The sequence below is a fragment of the Lithobates pipiens genome, unplaced genomic scaffold (assembly GCF_037356315.1).
Source record: "Lithobates pipiens isolate NorthernLeopardFrog02 unplaced genomic scaffold, aLitPip1_a1.2 Scaffold_22, whole genome shotgun sequence".
In the NCBI taxonomy this organism is placed as follows: domain Eukaryota; kingdom Metazoa; phylum Chordata; class Amphibia; order Anura; family Ranidae; genus Lithobates; species Lithobates pipiens.
Window position 1 is genome coordinate 1884806 of NW_027507784.1, and position 27802 is coordinate 1912607.

The 27802-nt window shown below is 48.7% G+C and overlaps 1 protein-coding gene across 1 annotated transcript in view; it reads right to left on the reverse strand.

Moving 5' to 3' along the window:
• Positions 1-697: 697 nt before the first annotated feature.
• LOC144000322 (integrin alpha-D-like) overlaps positions 698-27802 on the reverse strand; it is a 123399-nt gene continuing 96294 nt past the window's right edge. Inside the window, exons 27-30 of the mRNA XM_077494060.1 lie at positions 22758-22871; positions 22157-22249; positions 19785-19895; positions 698-4723 (exon numbers count right to left, since the gene is read on the reverse strand). Coding sequence (XP_077350186.1) covers positions 4628-4723; positions 19785-19895; positions 22157-22249; positions 22758-22871 — 414 coding nt within the window. The 3' untranslated portion in view covers positions 698-4627. The remainder of the gene's footprint in view (positions 4724-19784; positions 19896-22156; positions 22250-22757; positions 22872-27802) is intronic.

Below are 27802 nucleotides of genomic sequence, written 5' to 3' on the forward strand. Positions count from 1 at the left end.
TTATCATAACTCTATGTCCACTTGGATGGTGCCCCCCATCGGATAGTGTCCGCCCCGTATTGCGCAGGCGCAGCGCTTGCGCAGTACAGAGGACAAGGAGACTCCGAAAGTCTCAGAAGAAGAAGGTTGAAGGTCCAGGTTGAAGCCCCACCATCCAAGTGGACATACTTGGTAGCACTTAGTAACAGGGCCCCTCGTGGGCTTGCTTGGCTCGCCGTGCTTCGCTGGGCAATTTTTTATCATAAATCTATGTCCACTTGGATGGTGGGGCTTGAACCTGGACTCAGTGTGCAGGCGCGGTTCTTCTTCTGAGACTTTCGGCATCTCCTACGCACTACAGGGCGGACACTATCCGACGGGGGGGCAGTATTCGGCACAACACCAGTACACTACAGTCCTGAATGCGATTTTTCTGCCAGTAAACTCAACTGCCTCTAAACACCTATAAACGGCTGAGTGTACATCAGACAACATAGAGGAGGGTTCGGGGGGCTGCTGGGAAAAAAACGCCCAACTGCTCCTAAACTTCAGGCCTAATCTTGTGACGGTTTGTCGCCACACAACCCCACCCCCGTTCCTCCAAATACAAAGTCAGAAGTCATCAGATGGCCAGACCTCGATGTCCGGAGATCCTCTCTCCTCACACACAGGGCGGGGGCCGGACCAGCTCACCACAGGAAGAAGTTGGGAAGACCAATTTTCGGATTGGAAAGGTTTATTGGTGAATGGATTCCACCGTCACACATTCGGTTCCTCACTTTTATTTCGTCAGGCAGAAAATGTTATATATACAAGAAATCAAACAGCGATGTGCCAATGATTGGACAGGCAGTTAGTGGAAATCATGATTGGAGGGGGTGGTGAAGGGTAACGCCGAGGACCGATGGGCTCGCTGACCAGGCTGGAGATCCAGGAGAACCTTAGAGAAGAACCAGGCAGCAGAACCGAGAGGAAAGGATGGGCAACGCCAAGACTCGCTCTTCCATCGCCATCTTCAGTATAAGCTCAGAACTTACTGTACACGCTGTATGTTGGGTCAAACTCGAAACCCAACGACTCGAAACAAAGTCTATATTTTTTACTGGGTGGAGTGTGGAGGTCTGTGGAGCATTTTTAATGCTGTACCCAATTAGGGGGATTTCCTCTCAGTTCCCGTCTGGTGAGGAGAAATCTCCCCACCATTTGCCTGAACTTGTACTGGAGACTGCGCATCAAAACACAGATAACAGAAGACGCTTTATTTTCTGGATGTCTTTGAGGAAGGTCCATATAATGGTTGTCCTTGACAAATAAGTCTTGGATACGCAGCCTCCGACTCGGATGAGGGAAAATCTGCTTGTTTGAATATCACTAAGCAGCTGACAACTATCTGTGGACTTAAATAAAAAGATATACTTTACAGGGGGGGGGGGGGGGGGTGTTTAATTTATGAGAAACACTTCCATTTTTCTTCTTTGGTATAAGCTCCAGCTTTTCTGCCAATAGCTTCTACAAAGTGGACTTGATATGTGCGCTGTGCTCTGTAGAAGGGCAAAGTGACATTAGATCTGCCCCTCTGTCCCTGCAAAGTGACGTTGGATCTGCTCCTCTGTCCCTGCAAAGTGATGTTGGATCTGCTCCTCTGTCCCTGCAAAGTGATGTTGGATCTGCCCCTCTGTCCCTGCAAAGTGACGTTGGATCTGCTCCTCTGTCCCTGCAAAGTGACGTTGGATCTGCCCCTCTGTCCCTGCAAAGTGACGTTGGATCTGCCCCTCTGTCCTTGCGAAGTGACGTTGGATCTGCCCCTCTGTCCCTGCAAAGTGACGTTGGATCTGCCCCTCTGTCCCTGCAAAGTGACGTTGGATCTGCCCCTCTGTCCTTGCAAAGTGACGTTGGATCTGCCCCTCTGTCTCTGCAAAGTGACGTTGGATCTGCCCCTCTGTCCCTGCAAAGTGACGTTGGATCTGCTCCTCTGTCCCTGCAAAGTGACGTTGGATCTGCCCCTCTGTCCCTGCAAAGTGACGTTGGATCTGCCCCTCTGTCCTTGCGAAGTGACGTTGGATCTGCCCCTCTGTCCCTGCAAAGTGACGTTGGATCTGCCCCTCTGTCCCTGCAAAGTGACGTTGGATCTGCCCCTCTGTCCTTGCAAAGTGACGTTGGATCTGCCCCTCTGTCTCTGCAAAGTGACGTTGGATCTGCCCCTCTGTCCCTGCAAAGTGACGTTGGATCTGCCCCTGAAAAGTGACATTGGATCTGCCCCTGAAAAGTGACGTTGGATCTTCCCCTCTGTCCCTGCAAAGTGATGTTGGATCTGCCCCTCTGTTCCTGCAAAATGACGTTGGATCTGCCCCTCTGTCCCTGCAAAGTGATGTTGGATCTGCCCCTCTGTCCCTGCAAAGTGACGTTGGATCTGCCCCTCTGTCCCTGCAAAGTGACGTTGGATCTGCCCCTCTGTCCCTGCAAAGTGATGTTGGATCTGCCCCTCTGTCCCTGCAAAGTGACGTTGGATCTGCCCCTCTCTCCCTGCAAAGTGACGTCGGATCTGCCCCTCTCTCCCTGCAAAGTGACGTCGGATCTGCCCCTCTCTCCCTGCAAAGTGACGTTGGATCTGCCCCTCTCTCCCTGCAAAGTGACTTTGGATCTGCCCCTCTGTCCCTGCAAAGTGATGTTGGATCTGCCCCTCTGTCCCTGCAAAGTGAAGTTGGATCTGCCCCTCTCTCCCTGCAAAGTGACGTCGGATCTGCCCCTCTCTCCCTGCAAAATGACGTTGGATCTGCCCCTCTCTCCCTGCAAAGTGACGTTGGATCTGCCCCTCTCTCCCTGCAAAGTGACGTTGGATCTGCCCCTCTGTCCCTGCAAAGTGATGTTGGATCTGCCCCTCTCTCCCTGCAAAGTGACGTCGGATCTGCCCCTCTCTCCCTGCAAAGTGACGTTGGATCTGCCCCTCTCTCCCTGCAAAGTGACGTTGGATCTGCCCCTCTGTCCCTGCAAAGTGATGTTGGATCTGCCCCTCTGTCCCTGAAAAATGACGTTGGATCTGCCCCTCTGTCCCTGCAAAAGTGACGTTGGATCTGCCCCTCTGTCCCTGCAAAGTGAAGTTGGATCTGCCCCTCTGTCCCTGCAAAGTGAAGTTGGATCTGCCCCTCTGTCCCTGCAAAGTGATGTTGGATCTGCCCTTTAGACTTGTGCAATTTGTTTAGTTCCAAATTAGTTTTTTAACTAATTTCCGAAATTTCCGAATTTCGAAATTTCCGATTTTCGGATTTCCGAATTTCCGAATTTCCAATTTTCGGAAATTCGAAAATCAGAAAAAAAAATAAAGAAAATCTGTTTAATTCTAAATAATAAGGCCCCTTTCACATGGGCCGCTGTTCTGCCGCTGTTAAAAGCACGTTTTGTTATTTTGAAATTCAGAGAATCCTGGCACAGCGTTCACTTGCAGTTGTAGATTGTGATTAGCTGCGTTTAGCTGCGTTTACATGCGGCTGCGTTTGGAAGATTCTTGCCATTTCTGATGTGCTTCCTATTGTTTTTCTTTCCTTAATGCCGCTGCCACCTGCAGGAGAAATAGTACACTGCGACTACCTGCAGTTATGTGCAGATAGCTGCAGTAAATCCTTCCTGGACGCAGTCAACTTTATTTTTTCTATCTGCACAAAACCGCATGTAACAAAACCGTCGCTAAACGCAGTGTGTGAATGGGGCCATAGGAAAGCATTGTGTGCATTTAGCTGCGGTAGATAACGTCAGGCCTGTGTGAATGGGGCCTAACTTACTATTAAATGATAGGTATTGGAATTCCCTTTCAAATTTGTCTGTTAGTGAATGTAACGAGTACGAATTTATCCGAAGTTACGAATTAAATTATCTGAAATAACGAATGCCGCATCTAACCAAATGGAACGAAACAATCTAATAACAATAATAAAACCTTTTTTATTATTATTAATTATTTATTATTAATTATTAATTTGTTCCATTCCATTTGTTTAGATGAGGCATTTGTTATTTCCAATAATTCGTAACTTCGGATAAATTCATACTCGTTAATTTAATAGTTAAGTTATTAATTAAACTGATTTTCTTTCTTTTTTTTTTTAAAGATTTTCAAATTTTTGGACTTTCAAATCTTTGAATTCCCGAATTCAGAAAATCCGAAAAAATTGGGAGTTCCATAAATCCAAAAATTGGGAGTTACGGAAATCCAAAAATTGGTACTTCCATAAATCCGAAAAATTGGGAGTTACGAAAATCCGACATTCCGAAATTCGGAAATTTCAAAATTAAAAAATTCGGAAATTTGTAAATCTGAAAATTCGAAATTCGGAAATCCGGAAATCCGAAAATTCGAAATTCAAAATTCGGAATTCCGAAAAATCAAAATGTGAAAATTCCCGAAATTTCAGAACTTTCGAATTTCCGAAAAAATAAAAAATAAACGAATGAAACGAAAATGAACAAATTTTTTGTCAGTGCACGTGTCTACTGCCCTTCTCACCCCCAAAGTGACATTGAATCTGCCACTCTGTCCCCGCAAAGTCATGTTGGAACTGCCCTTCTCACCCCCCTGAATATTGAAAAAAATGAAAATTTGTCTAATTTTATACACAAGTTATTTTTCAAAAAATGTCAGTGGGTCGGATTCTCCTCATTCGGGTGTCATGTGACTTTCTGGATCCTCCTCCATGTTGATGTTTTCGGGACTTTCCAGCATCTCTTTATATTGGCGCCTGAAGAAGCCCATCTGAGAGGAGCACATAAGGGGAACATTAGAGAGAACCAGTCATTTTTTTTACATACTTTTAAAGTACACAACATATACATGTTCTAGGACAGTCCAATCCCCATCGGCTGATATCAGGGCTGCTAGTCTGATTCCAGATAGAGAGGTGACCCACATAACTAAACTGGACTGCACTAAAGTAGAGATACTGTAACAAAGGGCAAATTTCATGGTATCCGAAAACTACAAATTAAAGATTTATCTCCACTTAACCTACATTACTAATATTTCCCAGTAGAATATTGTGTCTCTGCCCCTCCGACAATGATGAGATTTCCCTCCAGTATTTTGTGTCTCTGCCCCTCCCACAATGGGGAGATTTCCCTCCAGTAGTTTGTGTCTCTGCCCCTCCCACAATGATGAGATTTCCCTCCAGTATTTTGTGTCTCTGCCCCTCCCACAATGATGAGATTTCCCTCCAGTATTTTGTGTCTCTGCCCCTCCCACGATGGGGAGATTTCCCTCCAGTAGTTTGTGTCTCTGCCCCTCCCACAATGATGAGATTTCCCTCCAGTATTTTGTGTCTCTGCCCCTCCCACAATGATGAGATTTCCCTCCAGTATTTTGTGTCTCTGCCCCTCCCACAATGATGAGATTTCCCTCCAGTATTTTGTGTCTCTGCCCCTCCCACAATGATGAGATTTCCCTCCAGTATTTTGTGTCTCTGCCCCTCCCACAATGATGAGATTTCCCTCCAGTATTTTGTGTCTCTGCCCCTCCCACAATGATGAGATTTCCCTCCAGTATTTTGTGTCTCTGCCCCTCCCACAATGATGAGATTTCCCTCCAGTATTTTGTGTCTCTGCCCCTCCCACGATGGGGAGATTTCCCTCCAGTAGTTTGTGTCTCTGCCCCTCCCACAATGATGAGATTTCCCTCCAGTATTTTGTGTCTCTGCCCCTCCCACAATGATGAGATTTCCCTCCAGTATTTTGTGTCTCTGCCCCTCCCACAATGATGAGATTTCCCTCCAGTATTTTGTGTCTCTGCCCCTCCCACAATGATGAGATTTCCCTCCAGTATTTTGTGTCTCTGCCCCTCCCACAATGATGAGATTTCCCTCCAGTATTTTGTGTCTCTGCCCCTCCCACAATGATGAGATTTCCCTCCAGTATTTTGTGTCTCTGCCCCTCCCACAATGGGGAGATTTCCCTCCAGTATTTTGTGTCTCTGCCTCTCCCACAATGAGGAGATTTCCCCCAGTAGTTTGTGTCTCTGCCCCTCCCACAATGATGAGATTTCCCTCCAGTAGTTTGTGTCTCTGCCCCTCCCACAATGATGAGATTTCCTGCAGTAGTTTGTGTCACTGCCCCTCCCACAATGGGGAGATTTCCCTCCAGTATTTTGTGTCTCTGCCCCTCCCACAATGATGAGATTTCCCTCCAGTATTTTGTGTCTCTGCCCCTCCCACAATGATGAGATTTCCCTCCAGTATTTTGTGTCTCTGCCCCTCCCACAATGATGAGATTTCCCTCCAGTATTTTGTGTCTCTGCCCCTCCCACAATGGGGAGATTTCCCTCCAATATTTTGTGTCTCTGCCCCTCCCACAATGGGGAGATTTCCCTCCAGTATTTTGTGTCTCTGCCCCTCCCACAATGGGGAGACTCCAGTAGTTTGTGTCTCTGCCCCTCCCACAATGGGGAGATTTCCCTCCAGTATTTTGTGTCTCTGCCTCTCCCACAATGATGAGATTTCCCTCCAGTAGTTTGTGTCTCTGCCCCTCCCACAATGATGAGATTTCCCTCCAGTATTTTGTGTCTCTGCCCCTCCCACAATGGGGAGATTTCCCTCCAGTATTTTGTGTCTCTGCCTCTCCCACAATGAGGAGATTTCCCCCAGTAGTTTGTGTCTCTGCCCCTCCCACAATGAGGAGATTTCCTGCAGTAGTTTGTGTCACTGCCCCTCCCACAATGGGGAGATTTCCCTCCAGTATTTTGTGTCTCTGCCCCTCCCACAATGATGAGATTTCCCTCCAGTATTTTGTGTCTCTGCCCCTCCCACAATGATGAGATTTCCCTCCAGTATTTTGTGTCTCTGCCCCTCCCACAATGGGGAGATTTCCCTCCAATATTTTGTGTCTCTCCCCTCCCACAATGGGGAGATTTCCCTCCAGTATTTTGTGTCTCTGCCCCTCCCACAATGGGGAGACTCCAGTAGTTTGTGTCTCTGCCCCTCCCACAATGGGGAGATTTCCCTCCAGTATTTTGTGTCTCTGCCTCTCCCACAATGATAAGATTTCCCTCCAGTATTTTGTGTCTCCGCCCCTCCCACAATGATGAGATTTCCCTCCAGTAGTTTGTGTCTCTGCCCCTCCCACAATGATGAGATTTCCCTCCAGTATTTTGTGTCTCTGCCCCTCCCACAATGATGAGATTTCCCTCCAGTATTTTGTGTCTCTGCCCCTCCCACAATGAGGAGATTTCCTGCAGTAGTTTGTGTCACTGCCCCTCCCACAATGATGAGATTTCCCTCCAGTATTTTGTGTCTCTGCCACTCCCACAATGATGAGATTTCCCTCCAGTATTTTGTGTCTCTGCCCCTCCCACAATGGGGAGATTTCCCTCCAGTAGTTTGTGTCTCTGCCCCTCCCACAATGGGGAGATTTCCCTCCAGTATTTTGTGTCTCTGCCCCTCCCACAATGAGGAGATTTCCCTGCAGTAGTTTGTGTCTTTGCCCTTCCCACAATGATGAGATTTCCCTCCAGTATTTTGTGTCTCCGCCCCTCCCACAATGATGAGATTTCCCTCCAGTATTTTGTGTCTCTGCCCCTCCCACAATGATGAGATTTCCCTCCAGTATTTTGTGTCTCTGCCCCTCCCACAATGGGGAGATTTCCCTCCAGTAGTTTGTGTCTCTGCCCCTCCCACAATGGGGAGATTTCCCTCCGGTAGTTTGTGTCTCTGCCCCTCCCACAATGGGGAGATTTCCCTCCAGTATTTTGTGCTTCTGCCCCTCCCACAATGAGGAGATTTCCCTGCAGTAGTTTGTGTCTTTGCCCCTCCCACAATGATGAGATTTCCCTCCAGTATTTTGTGTCTCTGCCCCTCCCACAATGATGAGATTTCCCTCCAGTATTTTGTGTCTCTGCCCCTCCCACAATGATGAGATTTCCCTCCAGTATTTTGTGTCTCTGCCCCTCCCACAATGGGGAGATTTCCCTCCAGTATTTTTTGTCTCTGCCCCTCCCACAATGAGGAGATTTCCCCCCAGTATTTTGTGTCTCTGCCCCTCCAAAAATGATGAGATTTCCCTCCAGTAGTTTGTGTCTCTGCCCCTCCCACAATGATGAGATTTCCCTCCAGTATTTTGTGTCTCTGCCCCTCCCACAATGAGGAGATTTCCTGCAGTAGTTTGTGTCACTGCCCCTCCCACAATGATGAGATTTCCCTCCAGTATTTTGTGTCTCTGCCCCTCCCACAATGATGAGATTTCCCTCCAGTATTTTGTGTCTCTGCCCCTCCCACAATGGGGAGATTTCCCTCCAGTAGTTTGTGTCTCTGCCCCTCCCACAATGGGGAGATTTCCCTCCAGTATTTTGTGTCTCTGCCCCTCCCACAATGAGGAGATTTCCCTGCAGTAGTTTGTGTCTCTGCCCCTCCCACAATGAGGAGATTTCCCTGCAGTAGTTTGTGTCTTTGCCCTTCCCACAATGATGAGATTTCCCTCCAGTATTTTGTGTCTCCGCCCCTCCCACAATGATGAGATTTCCCTCCAGTATTTTGTGTCTCTGCCCCTCCCACAATGATGAGATTTCCCTCCAGTATTTTGTGTCTCTGCCCCTCCCACAATGGGGAGATTTCCCTCCAGTAGTTTGTGTCTCTGCCCCTCCCACAATGGGGAGATTTCCCTCCGGTAGTTTGTGTCTCTGCCCCTCCCACAATGGGGAGATTTCCCTCCAGTATTTTGTGCTTCTGCCCCTCCCACAATGAGGAGATTTCCCTGCAGTAGTTTGTGTCTTTGCCCCTCCCACAATGATGAGATTTCCCTCCAGTATTTTGTGTCTCTGCCCCTCCCACAATGATGAGATTTCCCTCCAGTATTTTGTGTCTCTGCCCCTCCCACAATGATGAGATTTCCCTCCAGTATTTTGTGTCTCTGCCCCTCCAACAATGGGGAGATTTCCCTCCAGTAGTTTGTGTCTCTGCTTCTCCCACAATGATGAGATTTCCCTCCAGTATTTTGTGTCTCTGCCCCTCCCACAATGGGGAGATTTCCCTCCAGTATTTTGTGTCTCTGCCCCTCCCACAATGATGAGATTTCCCTCCAGTATTTTGTGTCTCTGCCCCTCCCACAATGGGGAGATTTCCCTCCAGTAGTTTGTGTCTCTGCCCCTCCCACAATGGGGAGATTTCCCTCCAGTAGTTTGTGTCTCTGCCCCTCCCACAATGGGGAGATTTCCCTCCAGTATTTTGTGTCTCTGCCCCTCCCACAATGATGAGATTTCCCTCCAGTATTTTGTGTCTCTGCCCCTCCCACAATGATGAGATTTCCCTCCAGTATTTTGTGTCTCTGCTCCTCCCACAATGATGAGATTTCCCTCCAGTAGTTTGTGTCTCTGCCCCTCCCACAATGGGGAGATTTCCCTCCAGTATTTTGTGTCTCTGCCCCTCCCACAATGGGGAGATTTCCCTCCAGTATTTTGTGTCTCTGCCCCTCCGACAATGATGAGATTTCCCTCCAGTATTTTGTGTCTCTGCCCCTCCCACAATGATGAGATTTCCCTCCAGTATTTTGTGTCTCTGCCCCTCCCACAATGATGAGATTTCCCTCCAGTATTTTGTGTCTCTGCCCCTCCCACAATGATGAGATTTCCCTCCAGTATTTTGTGTCTCTGCCCCTCCCACAATGATGAGATTTCCCTCCAGTATTTTGTGTCTCTGCCCCTCCCACAATGATGAGATTTCCCTCCAGTATTTTGTGTCTCTGCCCCTCCCACAATGGGGAGATTTCCCTCCAGTATTTTGTGTCTCTGCCCCTCCCACAATGAGGAGATTTCCCTCCAGTATTTTGTGTCTCTGCCCCTCCAAAAATGATGAGATTTCCCTCCAGTATTTTGTGTCTCTGCCCCTCCCACAATGGGGAGATTTCCCTCCAGTAGTTTGTGTCTCTGCTTCTCCCACAATGATGAGATTTCCCTCCAGTATTTTGTGTCTCTGCCCCTCCCACAATGGGGAGATTTCCCTCCAGTATTTTGTGTCTCTGCCCCTCCCACAATGATGAGATTTCCCTCCAGTATTTTGTGTCTCTGCCCCTCCCACAATGGGGAGATTTCCCTCCAGTAGTTTGTGTCTCTGCCCCTCCCACAATGGGGAGATTTCCCTCCAGTATTTTGTGTCTCTGCCCCTCCCACAATGATGAGATTTCCCTCCAGTAGTTTGTGTCTCTGCTTCTCCCACAATGATGAGATTTCCCTCCAGTATTTTGTGTCTCTGCCCCTCCCACAATGGGGAGATTTCCCTCCAGTATTTTGTGTCTCTGCCCCTCCCACAATGATGAGATTTCCCTCCAGTATTTTGTGTCTCTGCCCCTCCCACAATGGGGAGATTTCCCTCCAGTATTTTGTGTCTCTGCCCCTCCCACAATGGGGAGATTTCCCTCCAGTATTTTGTGTCTCTGCCCCTCCGACAATGATGAGATTTCCCTCCAGTATTTTGTGTCTCTGCCCCTCCCACAATGATGAGATTTCCCTCCAGTATTTTGTGTCTCTGCCCCTCCCACAATGATGAGATTTCCCTCCAGTATTTTGTGTCTCTGCCCCTCCCACAATGATGAGATTTCCCTCCAGTATTTTGTGTCTCTGCCCCTCCCACAATGATGAGATTTCCCTCCAGTATTTTGTGTCTCTGCCCCTCCCACAATGGGGAGATTTCCCTCCAGTAGTTTGTGTCTCTGCCCCTCCCACAATGATGAGATTTCCCTCCAGTATTTTGTGTCTCTGCCCCTCCCACAATGATGAGATTTCCCTCCAGTATTTTGTGTCTCTGCCCCTCCCACAATGGGGAGATTTCCCTCCAGTATTTTGTGTCTCTGCCTCTCCCACAATGAGGAGATTTCCCCCAGTAGTTTGTGTCTCTGCCCCTCCCACAATGAGGAGATTTCCTGCAGTAGTTTGTGTCACTTCCCCTCCCACAATGGGGAGATTTCCCTCCAGTATTTTGTGTCTCTGCCCCTCCCACAATGATGAGATTTCCCTCCAGTATTTTGTGTCTCTGCCCCTCCCACAATGATGAGATTTCCCTCCAGTATTTTGTGTCTCTGCCCCTCCCACAATGGGGAGATTTCCCTCCAGTATTTTGTGTCTCTGCCCCTCCCACAATGGGGAGATTTCCCTCCAGTATTTTGTGTCTCTGCCCCTCCCACAATGGGGAGATTTCCGTCCAGTAGTTTGTGTCTCTGCCCCTCCCACAATGGGGAGATTTCCCTCCAGTATTTTGTGTCTCTGCCCCTCCCACAATGATGAGATTTCCCTCCAGTATTTTGTGTCTCTGCCCCTCCCACAATGATGAGATTTCCCTCCAGTAGTTTGTGTCTCTGCCCCTCCCACAATGATGAGATTTCCCTCCAGTATTTTGTGTCTCTGCCCCTCCCACAATGATGAGATTTCCCTCCAGTATTTTGTGTCTCTGCCCCTCCCACAATGATGAGATTTCCCTCCAGTATTTTGTGTCTCTGCCCCTCCCACAATGATGAGATTTCCCTCCAGTATTTTGTGTCTCTGCCCCTCCCACAATGATGAGATTTCCCTCCAGTATTTTGTGTCTCTGCCCCTCCCACAATGATGAGATTTCCCTCCAGTATTTTGTGTCTCTGCCCCTCCCACAATGGGGAGATTTCCCTCCAGTATTTTGTGTCTCTGCCCCTCCCACAATGATGAGATTTCCCTCCAGTATTTTGTGTCTCTGCCCCTCCCACAATGAGGAGATTTCCCTGCAGTATTTTGTGTCTCTGCCCCTCCCACAATGGGGAGATTTCCCTCCAGTATTTTGTGTCTCCGCCCCTCCCACAATGAGGAGATTTCCCTGCAGTATTTTGTGTCTCCGCCCCTCCCACAATGGGGAGATTTCCCTCCAGTATTTTGTGTCTCTGCCTCTCCCACAATGAGGAGATTTCCCTGCAGTAGTTTGTGTCTTTGCCCCTCCCACAATGATGAGATTTCCCTCCAGTAGTTTGTGTCTCTGCCCCTCCCACAATGATGAGATTTCCCTCCAGTATTTTGTGTCTCTGCCCCTCCCACAATGATGAGATTTCCCTCCAGTATTTTGTGTCTCTGCCCCTCCCACAATGATGAGATTTCCCTCCAGTATTTTGTGTCTCTGCCCCTCCCACAATGGGGAGATTTCCCTCCAGTAGTTTGTGTCTCTGCCCCTCCCACAATGGGGAGATTTCCCTCCAGTATTTTGTGTCTCTGCCCCTCCCACAATGGGGAGATTTCCCTCCAGTAGTTTGTGTCTCTGCCCCTCCCACAATGGGGAGATTTCCCTCCAGTATTTTGTGTCTCTGCCCCTCCCACAAGGATGAGAACTCCCCGAGGTAGTTGTGTCTCTAATGCCGCATACACACAATCGAATTGTCCGGCGTACTTAGTCCGACATACAATCCGACGGATAATCCGGCGGACTTTCTACCGAACGGACTTGGACACACAGAAAGTCCGGCGTTGGCTAGCGCGATGACGTACAGCCAGTAGCCAATAGCTTCCTTTTTCGTACTTGCTTCTGAGCATGCGTCATTCTTAGTCCGCCGGACTAGCATACTGACGAACGTATTGTCCGCTGAAACCCAAGTCTGGCGGAAAGATTGGAGTGCAAAAATACTTTCTTAGTCCACCGGACTTCACGCTGGAAAAGTCCGCTGAAGCCCACAAATGATCGAATTGTCCGCTGAAATGCGTTTCGGCGGACTAAGTACGCCGGACAATCTGATCGTGTGTACGCGGCATAACCCTCCCACAATGGGGAGATTTCCCTGCGGTAGGTTGTGTCTCTGCCCCTCCCACAATGATGACATTTCCTGCAGTAGTTTGTATCTCTGCCCCTCCCACAATGGGGAGTCGTTTGTTTGAGGCTTTGCCCTGGAGGTATGGAGACCCCATACCACACCTAGCAGGTGTTCAAGTATTGTGCTGGAGCATCAGGACTTTAGCCAACCCACACCACATTCCCATTTACCTTCAGCCCCACAGGGATCGCCCTCTACTGGTAGCACTGCTGGAACTCCTTCATACACAATAACAAGTCATGGAGCAGACAAGGGATAGGGGGGGCCCCAAGCATTTGAGGTCTTTCCCAGGAGGTATGGAGACCCCATACCACACCTAGCAGGTGTTTAAGTATTCTGCTGGGGCATCAGGACTTTGGGCAACATCTTGTTTTCTTTTACCTCCAGCCCCACAGGAACTCCAGGGATCAACCTCTACTGGAAGCACTCCTAGAACTCCATCATACACAATAACAAGTCATGGGGCAGACTAGGAATAGGGGACCTCCAACACTTATGATTTGAGGCTTTGCCCAGGGGGTATGGAGATCCCTGACTAGCACATGTTCAAGTGTTCTGCAGAGGCATCAGGAGGCACCGGTATTTTGGCCAACCTACACCATGTTTCCCTTAACCTCCAGCCCCACAGGAACTCGGGAGATCTACCTCTACTGGCAGCACTGCTGGAACTCCTTGAAATTAAATAACAAGACATGGGGCAGAGTAGAGATAAGGGGCGCTCCAAGTATTTGAGGCCTTGACTAGGAAGTATGGAGACTCCTGACTAGCAGGTGTTCATGTGTTGCGCTGGGGCATCGGGAGGCAGCAGGACCTTGGCCAGCCAACATCACACTCCCTTTTACATCAAGCCCCACAAGAACTCCAGGGCTCAACCTCTACTCACAGCATTGTTGGAACTCCTTCATAGAGAATAAGAAGTCATGGTGTAGACTGGGGATAAAGGGGACCCCTAAAAAAAAAAAAAACAGTACCATTCTACTCCAACCATCATCTATGGTTACCATCTCTCAATTAATCTCTAACATTGGAACTTAAAGGTCCAGGGAAGCACTGAGCAGAACAGTTGGACAACCTGTAGTATATGGATCTGGATGGTGGTCTGAGAGACAATGCTTCATAATTGTTAGAAAAGACAAAGCAGGAGGAAGTAGACATATGGGCAGGCTATGGGTGAAGATACACAGATGGCATTGAGTTGAGGTAGTGTCAGGGCTGGACTCATGTATCCTTATTAAAACCTATGGTCTGCAACCGCTTTACCACCTCGTTGCCACTCTCGTAGGTTCTGTGGGCATTGGAAAGTGTATGGTCCGGAGGAACGCTCTTGGGTCTCATCCTCGGACGTACATGCCCCTGTCCTCCTCCATGATTTCCATAGACATTTTCCCCTCAAGCCTGGTGGTCCTCCAAGGGGGAGGGGTTGTTGAGGAAGGGGTACTGTCAGCCCTTCCTTCTCCGAGCTGGGCCGCTCAGCTGTTCTCTAATTGCCAGCTCCTATTTCTCCACAGTGGCTCACCTGTTGATGATACTTAAGCCGTCCCAAAAGATCTCTGCCTTCGCCTTGGTCAACATCACAGAGACTTTCTCCTGGGCGCCTGTTAAAGACTTGCTTGGCTGACATTCCTTCTGGCTCCAGATCCTGCTTGCCCTTTCTACTACGCTGATTCCTGGCTTCCTGACTTCCTGGCTTGTCTGACTATCCGTTACGGTTACCGAACTTTGCCTATGTTTTGACTACGTTTGTTCTATTTACTTTTATAACTAAACAAGTGTGATTTAACTGTACGTCTGTCTCGGTCTGATTCATGGTTTCTGACAGTAAGCGAATGCCATGAATTCAGAAGATGCAGTCAATCCACTTGTTGGTAATATTGACCTTCAACCTGGTGCCATGCCCCCTCGTGGCCGGGTTTACCCTTTGTCGGTCTTGGAGGATAAGGCCATGGAGGAGTATGTTGCAGATGCACTTTCTCGAGGTTTCATCCGCAAATCCTCATCTATTGCTGGTGCTGGTTTCTTCTTTGTGAAGAAGAAGAGTGGTGAACTGAAACCTTGTATAGATTATAGGGGTCTCAATCGTTTCACGATTAAGAATGCTTATCTGATTGTGTTGATTATGGAGTTATTTGGCTGTCTCAAGGGAGCAACGTTTTTTACGAAGCTTGATTTGAGAGGGGCATACAATCTCGTGAGGGTTAAGGAGGGCGATGAGTGGAAAACTGCGTTTAATACCAGAACAGGCCATTAGGTGTACCTTGTGATGCCATTTGGCCTTTGTAACGCTCTGGCAGTCTTTCAGGAATTTATTAACGGTGTCCTCTGAGATTTGTTGCAGTTATGTGTGGTGGTTTATCTCGATGATATCCTCATATTTTCCAAGTCCCTGGAGAGCCACCACACAGATGTCTGTTGTGTGCTTCAGAAACTAAGAGAGAATCTCTATTGTAAACTGGAGAAGTGCGAGTTCCATCGTGAACAGGTTACATTCCTGGGCTATGTCATTTCCACTGCTGGTTTTTTGATGGACCCAAAGAAACTTTCGGCAGTTCTACAGTGGCCTTGACCCGTGGGTTTACGTCTTCTGCAGCGTTTTCTTGGCTTTGCCAACTATTATCGGAAGTTTATTCGTAACTTCTCGTCTCTGGTCAAGCCCCTGACTGATATGACCAGAAAGGACGGTAACCCACAGAGTTGGTCTCCGGAGTCCATTAAGGCCTTTGAGACTTTCAAGGCTGCCTTTGTTTCTGCTCCTGTGTTGGCACATCCTGATCCTACGTTGCCTTTTATCCTAGAAGTTGATGCTTCTGAGACTGGAGTTGGCACCCTTCTGTCTCAACGTCCTAACTCTGAGAGCGCTATGCATCCGTGTGGTTACTTTTCCAAGAAATTGTCACCTGCTGAGTGCAATTACGAGATTGGTGACAGAGAGATGTTGGCGATCATTTTAGCCCTGAAAGAATGGAGACATCTCCTTGAAGGTACCACTGTGCCCGTTCTTATTCTTACTGACCATAAGAATCTCACATTCTTGTCTGAGGCTAAGCGACTCTCTCCCAGAAGGGCGCGATGGGCTATTTTCTTGTCAAGTTTCAATTACATTTTCTCATTCTTACCCGATACTATGAATGTAAGGGCTGACGCTTTGTCCTGCCAATTTTCGTCCACTTCCAAGATGGAGTCGGTTTCGGTTCCTGTGATTCCTCCTGATCGTATCTTGGCTATGGTTCGCACCAGTCTCACTTCTCCTTTGGGTGACAAAATTCTTGCTGCTCAGGTCCATGCTCCTCCTGATAAACCTTGTGACTGCTGCTTTGTCCCAGAGAGTCTCCGTACTGCAGTGCTTCAGATTTACCATTCTCTCAAGGCAGCTGGCCATCCTGAGAAGAATCAACTCTTTTGGGCCATTTCACAACAATTCTGGTGGCCTAGTCTACGTGCTGATGTTACTGCCTTCTTAACTCCCTGTCCCGTGTGTGCTCAGGGTAAGACTCCACGAAACCTTTCAGTAGGCCTCCTACAACCCATACCCAATGGAGAGAGGCCCCAGATCCACCTGTGTATGGATTTCATTGTGGAGTTACCCAACTGTCAGGGCAACACAGTTATCCTTATGGTGGTTGACTGGTTCTCGAAAATGTCTCATTGTATTCCACTTAAGAAGTTGCCCACCTCTAAGGAACTGGCTTCCATTTTTGCTCAGGAGATCTTTCGCTTACATGGGCTACCCAAGGTGATTGTCTGGGACAGGAGTAGCCAGTTTGTCTCCCGGTTCTGGCGAGCATTTTGCACACAGTTGGGAATTCCGCTTTCTCCTCTGCGTATCACCCGCAGTCTAATGGGGCCACAGAACGAGCCAATCAGTCCTTGGAGCAATTCCTACGTTGCTATATTTCTGACCATCATAACAACTGGTCTGACCTCTTACCTTGGGCGGAGTTTGCTCACAACAGTGCCTTGAATTCTGCCTCCCGATTGTCTCCATTTATGGTGAATTATGGTTTCCAACCTTCCGTGTTGTCTGACTCGTTTGTTCCGCAGAGTATTCCTGCGTTAGAGGAGCATCTCCGTGGTCTTCGTTCCACTTGGGTACAAGTCCAGGAGGCTTTGCGTCATGCTAATGATAGGTACAGACTCCATGCTGACCGCAGACGCCTGCCTGCACCTTCCTACCAGGTTGGGGACGGGGTCTGGCTGTCATCTCACAACCTCCGGCTTCGTGTTCCCTCACTGAAGTTTGCCCCTCATTTTATTGGACCTTTCCGTATTATCCGCAGGATTAACCCAGTGGCTTACCCGTTAGACCTTCCTTCTAATATGCGTATCTCAAATGTATTTCATGTCTCCTTATTAAAACCTATGGTCTGCAACCGCTTTACCCCCTCGTTGCCACTCTCGTAGGTTCAGTGGGCGTATACCTTACCTGGTGCATTGGAAGGGATACGGTCCGGAGGAACGCTCTTGGGTCTCATCCTCGGACGTACATGCCCCTGTCCTCCTCCATGATTTCCATAGATATTTTCCCCTCAAGCCTGGTGGCCCTCTAAGGGGGAGGGGTTGTTGAGGAAGGGGTACTGTCAGCCCTTCCTTTTCTGAGCTGGCCGCTCAGCTGTCGGCTAATTTCCAGCTCCTATCTTTCCACAGTGACTCACCTGTTGATTATATCCTGCTCGTCAGTCCTGCTTACTTAACCTGTCCAGCCCAGATGATCTCTGCCTTCGCCTTGGTCAACATCACAGAGACTTTTTTCTCCTGTGCTCCTGTTGAAAACTTGCTTGGCCGACATTCCTTCTGGCTCCAGATCCTGCTTGCTGTTCCACTACGCTGATTCCTGGCTTCCTGACTTTCTGGCTTGTCTGACTATCTGTTTTGGTTACCAAACTTTGGCTATGTTTTGACTACGTTTGTTCTATTTACTTTTATTATTAAACAAGTGTGATTTAACTGTACTTCTGTCTCTGACTTATTCAGGGTTTCTGACAGGTAGGAGACATCTGAGAATTAGAGGCAGGAGAAGTATAGGTAGGCGGCTATGGGAGGACACACACAGATGACAATGGGGAAGGCAGGAGACATCTGGGAATAGGAGGCAGTAGAAGTATACTGTAGGTAGACTATGGAACGAGATACACAAATGGCCTAGGGAAGGTAGGAGACATCTGGGAATTGGAGGCAGGAGAAATATAGGTAGGCTATGGGAGGACTTACAAGGATGGCACTGGGGAAGGTAGATAACATCTGGGAATTAAAGGCAGAAAAAGTATAGGTAGATTATGGGAAGACATACACAGATGGCACTGGGGAAGGCAGGAGACATCTGGGAATTGGAGGCAGGAAAAGTCTAGGTAAGCCATTGGAAGACATACACAGATGGCACTGGGGAAGGTAGGAGACATCTGGGAATTGGAGGCAGGAAAAGTCTAGGTAAGCCGCGGGAGGACATACACAGATGGCACTGGGGAAGACAGGAGACATCTGGGAATTGAAGTCAGGAGAAGTATACAGTAGGTAGGCCAAGGGTGGACATACACAGGTGGCACTGAGGAAGGTAGGAGACATCTGGGGATTGAAGGAAGGAGAAGTATACAGTAGGTAGGCCAAGGGTGGACATACACGGGTGGCACTGAGGAAGGTAGGAGACATCTGGGGATTGAAGGAAGAAGAAGTATAGGTGGACCATGGGAGGACACAAATGGTGCTGGGAAAAGTAGGAGACATCTAGGAATTAGAGGTTGAAGAAGGAAGGAGAGGGAAAAGCTAATGAGAACATCCAGAAGGAGGCCATGGTGGATCACCCAGAGGGAGACCATGGTGGAACACCCAGAGGGAGACCATGGTGGAACACCCAGAGGGAGGCCCTGGTGAAACACCCAGAGGGAGGCCATGGTGGATCACCCAGAGGGAGGCCATGGTGGAACACCCAGAGGGAGGCCCTGGTGAAACACCTAGAGGGAGGCCATGGTGGAACACCCAGAGGGAGGCCGTGGTGGATCACCCAGAGGGAGGCCATGGTGGAACACCCAGAGGGAGGCCATGGTGGAACACCCAGAGGGAGGCCGTGGTGGAACACCCAGAGGGAGGCCATGGTGGAACACCCAGAGGGAGGCCGTGGTGGAACACCCAGAGGGAGGCCGTGGTGGAACACCCAGAGGGAGGCCATCGTGGAACACCCAGAGGGAGGCCATGGTGGAACACCCAGAGGGAAGCCGTGGTGGAACACCCAGAGGGAGGCCGTGGTGGAACACCCAGAGGGAGGCCATCGTGGAACACCCAGAGGGAGGCCATCGTGGAACACCCAGAGGGAGGCCATCGTGGAACACCCAGAGGGAGGCCATCGTGGAACACCCAGAGGGAGGCCATCGTGGAACACCCAGAGGGAGGCCGTGGTGGAACACCCAGAGGGAGGCCGTGGTGGAACACCCAGAGGGAGGCCACGGTGGAACACCCAGAGGGAGGCCACGGTGGAACACCCAGAGGGAGGCCACGGTGGAACACCCAGAGGGAGGCCACGGTGGAACACCCAGAGGGAGGCCACGGTGGATCACCCAGAGGGAGGCCACGGTGGATCACCCAGAGGGAGGCCACGGTGGATCACCCAGAGGGAGGCCACGGTGGATCACCCAGAGGGAGGCCACGGTGGATCACCCAGAGGGAGGCCACGTGGATCACCCAGAGGGAGGCCATGGTGAAACACCCAGAGGGAGGCCATGGTGGAACACCCAGAGGTAGGCCATGGTGGATCACCCAGAGGGAGGCCATGGTGGAACACCCAGAGGGAGGCCACGGTGAAACACCCAGAGGGAGGCCATGGTGGATCACCCAGAGGGAGGCCATGGTGGATCACCCAGAGGGAGGCCATGGTGGATCACCCAGAGGGAGGCCATGGTGGATCACCCAGAGGGAGGCCATGGTGGAACACCCAGAGGGAGGCTGCGGCCCTTGGCAGTCAGTGTATGGAATGATCATTTAGGCAAAAACAAAATTAATATTTCCCCACCTATCACCACCCTCCCCTGAACACTTACCATGTATAGTGCGGCTATTATCAGGGCCAGAAGAACCAAACCCCCCACACTGCTCCCGACTATTATAGGAAGGTAATTATACTCCTCCAGAACCTCCAGAACTGTCTGAGCCTGCAAGAGATGAGAGAACAGTAATAATACAGAGCACAGGTGTCAGGAAACAAGAGGAGTCTGGGACATCGGGGGGGGGGGGGGGCTGTATTCCAGGTATTCAGAGTGAGAAATTACTCCAAAAAACAAAAATTGTGTCAAAAAGTGATTTGGAGTAATGCCCATAGTATACTTCAGCTATCAGAACCCTCGTGTACAAGAGCACTGCTCTGCAAAAAATGCCTCCGGAATAGATGGATGGATGGATGGATGGATGGATTGGTGGGTGAAGGCGCACTAGTTTATATAAGGATAGATTGATGGATGGATGAATTGGGGGGGGGGGGGGGGGTACTGTTTTTTACATGGGTGGATGGATCTATGGATGGATGGATGTGTAGATGGATGGATGGGTAGATGAATGGATGGAGAAGTACTGGTCCATACATGGATGGGTGGATGGATGGATGGGTAGAGGAATGGATGGAGAAGTACTGGTCCATACATGGATGGATGGATGGATGGATGGGTAGAGGAATGGATGGAGAAGTAATGGTCCATACATGGATGGATGGATGGGTAGATGAATGGATGGAGAAGTACTGGTCCATACATGGATGGATGGATGGATGGATGGATGGATGGGTAGAGGAATGGATGGAGAAGTACTGGTCCATACATGGATGGATGGATGGGTAGATGAATGGATGGAGAAGTACTGGTCCATACATGGATGGATGGATGGATGGGTAGATGAATGGATGGAGAAGTACTGGTCCATACATGGATGGATGGATGGGTAGATGAATGGATGGAGAAGTACTGGTCCATACATGGATGGGTGGATGGATGGATGGGTAGAGGAATGGATGGAGAAGTACTGGTCCATACATGGATGGATGGATGGATGGATGGGTAGAGGAATGGATGGAGAAGTAATGGTCCATACATGGATGGATGGATGGGTAGATGAATGGATGGAGAAGTACTGGTCCATACATGGATGGATGGATGGATGGATGGATGGATGGGTAGAGGAATGGATGGAGAAGTACTGGTCCATACATGGATGGATGGATGGGTAGATGAATGGATGGAGAAGTACTGGTCCATACATGGATGGATGGATGGATGGATGGGTAGATGAATGGATGGAGAAGTACTGGTCCATACATGGATGGATGGATGGGTAGATGAATGGATGGAGAAGTACTGGTCCATACATGGATGGATGGATGGGTAGATGAATGGATGGAGAAGTACTGGTCCATACATGGATGGATGGATGGGTAGATGAATGGATGGAGAAGTACTGGTCCATACATGGATGGATGGATGGATGGGTAGATGAATGGATGGAGAAGTACTGGTCCATACATGGATGGATGGATGGATGGATGGGTAGAGGAATGGATGGAGAAGTACTGGTCCATACATGGATGGATGGATAGGTAGATGAATGGATGGAGAAGTACTGGTCCATACATGGATGGATGGATGGGTAGAGGAATGGATGGAGAAGTACTGGTCCATACATGGATGGATGGATGGGTAGAGGAATGGATGGAGAAGTACTGGTCCATACATGGATGGATGGATGGGTAGAGGAATGGATGGAGAAGTACTGGTCCATACATGGATGGATGGATGGATGGGTAGATGAATGGATGGGGAAGTACTGGTCCATACATGGATGGATGGGTAGATGAATGGATGGGGAAGTACTGGTCCATACATGGATGGATGGATGGATGGATGGGTAGATGAATGGATGGAGAAGTACTGGTCCATACATGGATGGATGGATGGGTAGAGGAATGGATGGAGAAGCACTGGTCCATACATGGATGGATGGATGGGTAGAGGAATGGATGGAGAAGTACTGGTCCATACATGGATGGATGGATGGGTAGAGGAATGGATGGAGAAGCACTGGTCCATACATGGATGGATGGATGGGTAGAGGAATGGATGGAGAAGTACTGGTCCATACATGGATGGATGGATGGGTAGATGAATGGATGGAGAAGTACTGGTCCATACATGGATGGATGGATGGATGGATGGGTAGATGAATGGATGGGGAAGTACTGGTCCATACATGGATGGATGGGTAGATGAATGGATGGGGAAGTACTGGTCCATACATGGATGGATGGATGGATGGATGGGTAGATGAATGGATGGAGAAGTACTGGTCCATACATGGAAGGATGGATGGATGGATGGGTAGATGAATGGATGGGGAAGTACTGGTCCATACATGGATGGATGGATGGTACCTGGGCTCGGGTGTAGTGTTGGCTCTGATGGTAGGTCCGGGGATCGTATACGATCTCTGCCCAGCTCTGTAGGGAGATTTTCTTCTGTTGCGTCTGAAAGATGAAGAGACAATGATGACAGCGGGGGGGCGATAAATACAGAACTGGGGGGATTACTGTAAAGGAGTCAAAAGGTTCCCCTCACCCCCTGCGGGGAGAGTATCTAGTTGTGTGTGGAGAGTGTACCAACCTCAGTGTACCTACCTGTGATTAGAGGTAATACAGTATATACTTGTGTATAGAGAGTGTACCTACCTGAGTGCAGAGAGAGTATCTACTTATGTGTAAAGAGTGTACCTACCTGAGTGTATCTACTTGTGATTAGAAAGAGTATCCACTTGTGTGAAGACACTGTACCTACATGTATCTGAATTTAGAGAAAATAACTACTTTCACATAGAGAGTGTACCTACCTGAGTGTAGAGAGAGAGTATCTACCACAACATTCACCTGTCTGTAAGAGTATCTGTCTATCTTTATAGAGTGTACCTACCTGTGTGTGTGGAGTGTACCTACCTGTGTGTGTGGAGTGTACCTACCTGTGTGTGTGGAGTGTACCTACCTGTGTGGTCCAGTCTTTGGTCACAGTTCCATTGATGGTGAAGATCAGTGAGCTCTGAGCCTCCAGATGGCGGATCTGACACTCCGCTCTGACACACCAACCAACCGAGCAGTTCTGAGGAGAGAGACGGAGTTCCCCCATAAGAGAGATGGAGCGAGGAGTGTCTTTACCTCTCACTCCTCCCTGCTCACTCTCCTCCTCTCCTCACTCTCCTCCTCTCCTCACTCTCCTCCTCTCCTCACTCTCCTCCTATACTCTATATGACAAGCTGGCCCTCTAAGGACTGAGGAAGATGAGTCCCTACCATGACTGTAGAGGGTAGTGGGGACCATTCCTGGCAGATTTTCCCAGACAAGGTTCATCTATAACCCCCTCCCCCCCATGACACTCTGCACTGGGGCACCTTCCCTCCTCATTCCCTTTTCGTTCCCTCCTCATTCCCTCCTCATTCCCTTTTCATTCCCTCCTCATTCCCTCCTCATTCCCTCCTCATTCCCTTTTCATTCCCTCCTCATTCCCTCCTCATTCCCTTTTCATTCCCTCCTCATTCCCTCCTCATTCCCTCCTCATTCCCTTTTCATTCCCTCCTCATTCCCTTTTCATTCCCTCCTCATTCCCTCCTCATTCCCTTTTCATTCCCTCCTCATTCCCTCCTCATTTCCTCCTCATTCCCTTTTCATTCCCTCCTCATTCCCTCCTCATTCCGTAGATTTGTTGAAAAGTTGCTCTGTTTTCTGTCTTAGAATCTGGATCCCTCAATGGTTCAGACTTTATCTTAGAGCACCTTCTAGAGGTTTCTTTGGATAGGACAACGTTATGCCGCGTACACACGATCAGAAATTCGGCCAGCGACAGTAGAAAATAGAAAATAGAGCGACAGTTTTGAAAAAAAAACGCATTATTTTTTACTTTTTGTTATAATAAATATCCCCCAAAATTATATATAAAAAAACATTTTTTTTCCTCAGTTTAGGCCGATACGTATTCTTCTACATATTTTTGGTAAAAAAAAAATCGCAATAAGCGATTATTGATTGGTTTGCGCAAAAAAGTTATAGTGTTTACAAAATAGGGGATAGTTTTATGGCATTTTTATTAATAGTTTTTTTTTTTTTTTACTAGTAATGGCGGCGATCAGCGATTTTTATTGTGACTGCGACATTGTGGCGGACACATCGGACATTTTTGACACATTTTTGGGACCATTGTCATTTATACAGCAATCAGTTCTATACAAATGCAGTGATTCCTGTGTAAATGACACTGGCAGTGAAGGGGTTAACCAGTGGGTGGCAGTGTAGGGGTTAAGTGTTCCTAGGGGTGTGTTACTAACTGTGGGGGGGTTGGGCTTTCATTTAGTGAACACTGATCTCTGCTCCAATCACGTGGAGCAGAGATCAGCGTCACTAGTTGCTAGGCAGAATGGAGAAATGCGGTTTACAACGGCATTTCTTCATTCGGCCGCTCCGTGAGACGATCGCGGGTATGCCCGCGGCGATCGAGTCCGCGGGTCCCGCGACCGGACTCACGGGGGTCCCGACCAGCGCGGGAGCACGCCGCCGCCGGCGCGCTCCCGATGGCAGGGCGGCAAATTTAAAGGGACGTACAGGTACGCCCATTTGCCTGCCCGTGCCATTCTGCCGACCTACATCGGCGTGCGCCGGTCGGCAACTGGATAAAGCTCAAGGGGGGTTGGTGTCGGTGTCCCTTGTTAATTTGACATGTTATTTTTGAAATGCACCTGTCTACTCACAAAAAACAAACGGTCCCATTTGAAGGAAAACACATAGGAGAGTATTTTCAGAAATTAAAATCTCCATTTATTCTGGCTGATAACAAAATTAAAGAGGAAGGCAACGCTGGAGAAACCGCTGGAATTAGAGAAAGCCTTTGTACCCCCGGGGCATGCATCAGCTATTTGTCTTGTAGTCGGGATTTGGACCTTATCAAAGAAAAAAAAAAACAAGGAGATTGAACAAAGACTGAAGAACATGATTGATGTACTCGGGAGAATCGAAATCCTAAAGAGATTCCTGTTTTTTGTTTTTTTTTTAAATGTTATCTAAAGTTTTAATTTTAATACAGTTTAAAAGCCAAATTTGGAAGATGCACTCAGTGTGTCAACATGAGCTATCTACCATCGGGGGATTTCAATGTACGCGTTTTGTGGGTGCAACCCCCTTCCTCCCAACTCTAGTAGGTTGGGCGGCACAGTGGTGTAGTCGGTGGCACAGTGGTGTAGTCGGTGGCACAGTGGTGTAGTCGGTGGCACAGTGGTGTAGTTGGTGGCACAGTGGTGTAGTCGGTGGCACAGTGGTGTACTCGGTGGCACAGTGGTGTAGTCGGTGGCACAGTGGTGTAGTTGGTGGCACAGTGGTGTAGTCGGTGGCACAGTGGTGTAGTGGGTGGCACAGTGGTGTAGTCGGTGGCACAGTGGTGTAGTTGGTGGCACAGTGGTGTAGTCGGTGGCACAGTGGTGTAGTGGGTGGCACAGTGGTGTAGTCGGTGGCACAGTGGTGTAGTCGGTGGCACAGTGGTGTAGTCGGTGGCACAGTGGTGTAGTCGGTGGCACAGTGGTGTAGTCGGTGGCACAGTGGTGTAGTGGGTGGCACAGTGGTGTAGTGAGCGGCACAGTGGTGTAGTGGGAGGCACAGTGGTGTAGTGGGCGGCACAGTGGTGTAGTGAGCGGCACAGTGGTGTAGTCGGTGGCACAGTGGTGTAGTCGGTGGCACAGTGGTGTAGTTGGTGGCACAGTGGTGTAGTGGGTGGCACAGTGGTGTAGTGGGCGGCACAGTGGTGTAGTGGGCGGCACAGTGGTGTAGTTGGTGGCACAGTGGTGTAGTGGGTGGCACAGTGGTGTAGTTGGTGGCACAGTGGTGTAGTGGGTGGCACAGTGGTGTAGTCGGTGGCACAGTGGTGTAGTGATTGGCACTCTCACCTAGCAGTAAAAAGGGTCGCTGGTTCGAATCTCAACCACAACACTACCTGCCTGGAGTTTGCATGTTCTCCCTGTGCCTGCACGGGTTTCCTCTGGGTAATCCAGTTTCCTCCCACACTCCAAAGACATGCAGGTAGGTTAATGGGCTTCTGTCCAACACTGGCCCTAGTATATAAATGGGGACCTTGGCTTGTGGCCCCCTTGAGGGTAGGCACAGATGTGAGTGTGCAATGTACAGAGATAGGGGCAATTGTAGACACTCAGGTTGAACTGGATGGACTGGTGTCTTTATTCAACCTAACTATGTAACTATGTAGGTGAGAGGAAGGGGTTGCACCCCCAAAACACGTCCATTGATCCCCCATAGCACATGTTGACAGGAGGTTTGGGATCAGAAAGGAAATCCCCATTTTGACTCACAATTTGTGGGCATCTTCTAAATTTGGCTTTTACAGGGGTGACTTCACCCCGTCTGATGAAGGGAAGATCAACTGGTCTGATGAAGGCAAGAGTAAAAGACTTTCTACTCAACAATGTGTGGCTTCTTCTTCCAGTGCCCGATAACACTTTGTGTATTAAGTTGGTGTTTACAGTGACAATGGGTGTTATTTAAATAATGTGAAAACCACTTGGCACTACAAGTGCACTAGGAGAACCTAGGAGACAGATAAAAGCAACACAAGCAGTAAATCCAAATCTAGATTTTATCAGTTTTTTATCATTTTTTTTGTTTTATTTAAAAAATATTTACAAATTAGCTGGCATAGCAATGGCTCCCCCACCTGTAAAATATTCCACATATTTTTCACGGGCGCTTTGGAGGAGGGGGGGGGGGGCAAGCCAGGACAGACAGCTTCCAGGGACGTCAGTGTTGGTTCCTGAAGTCCGGCCTCAGGCCCAACTGAGGCTATATAATTTGGAGGATATTTTAGGTTTTTGGATCTAAAAGGTTGTGCAGGATGCAGCAGCATAAAACAATGTGGTTCAGTTTGTACTCCGCCAGGTTGATTGCGTTAAAAATAGGCGTAACCGGCTGGCCATTATCCCAAAGGTATTCTCCCCGCGACTCTTCGGGCTCTGGCCAGCCGGTAATTAAAAACCCTCTTCTCCGTGGGTGAGGCTCCTCTTGGGGAATAGCCTCATCATGTGATCACCCAGACCAAATGCTTCATCAGCAATAAAAACAAAAACGTAAGTCCTTCGACGTTCTCTTCCGTAGGTGGCAATCCCAAGCCACCGCTCTGGAGACATCTGTAGAACTCGGTCTGGGGCAAAGACTGCACCACCCGACATCCGTCCATTCTTCCCCCACGTCCACATAGAGGAACTCATACGTCGACGACACCACCGCCATCAACACGATACTATGAAACCCCTTATAGTTAAAATAGTATGACCCTGAATGGGGGTGGTGGGACGATGTGGACGTTGCTTCCCATCTATTGCCCCCTCCGCAGTTGGGAAAGTCCCAACTGTCGAGAAAGTGGGAGGCCGCAGTCTGCCATTCCTGTGGCGTTGAAGGAAACTGAGGAGTCAAAACAGAAATTTTCTTTTTTGTAATTTTGCACATTAACATTGCAAGCAGATTAGTCACAAACATTCTTGACCAACATCAGTATAACATTTATTTTAATGCGTATGTAAAGACAAAAAAATAAGGTCCACTTATCAAATTCCTCACCCCCTCTGATGGCCCATTGTCCAAATTTTAGGGGGGGGGGGGGGGGTCATAAATGAGTTTGTGAGCCCAAAAAAAGCCTCTGACACTCTGTATGAATTTAGAGACAAGAATAACATTTTTACACATTATAGGGGGTGTTTCGGGTAAAGCACTACAATAGAGCTGACAAAATACATTTTTAAGTGACTAGGCTAGAGGTGTATGGGCCCAGAAGAGCATGCTGGAGAGGTTAGTGAAGGCAAATATGCATGTAGGCCAAAAAAAGGAGCATTAAAGGGTTTAAGCATGCATGAGGACAAAGGACATTCACAGCATATTACAATCATGGTAATTAGGGAATGATGAAAGAAATACAATATATTAGCAAAGGTTAAATACATAAATTGTGATGTTAAAGGATAAAACTTACCCTAATATAGTTCTTCT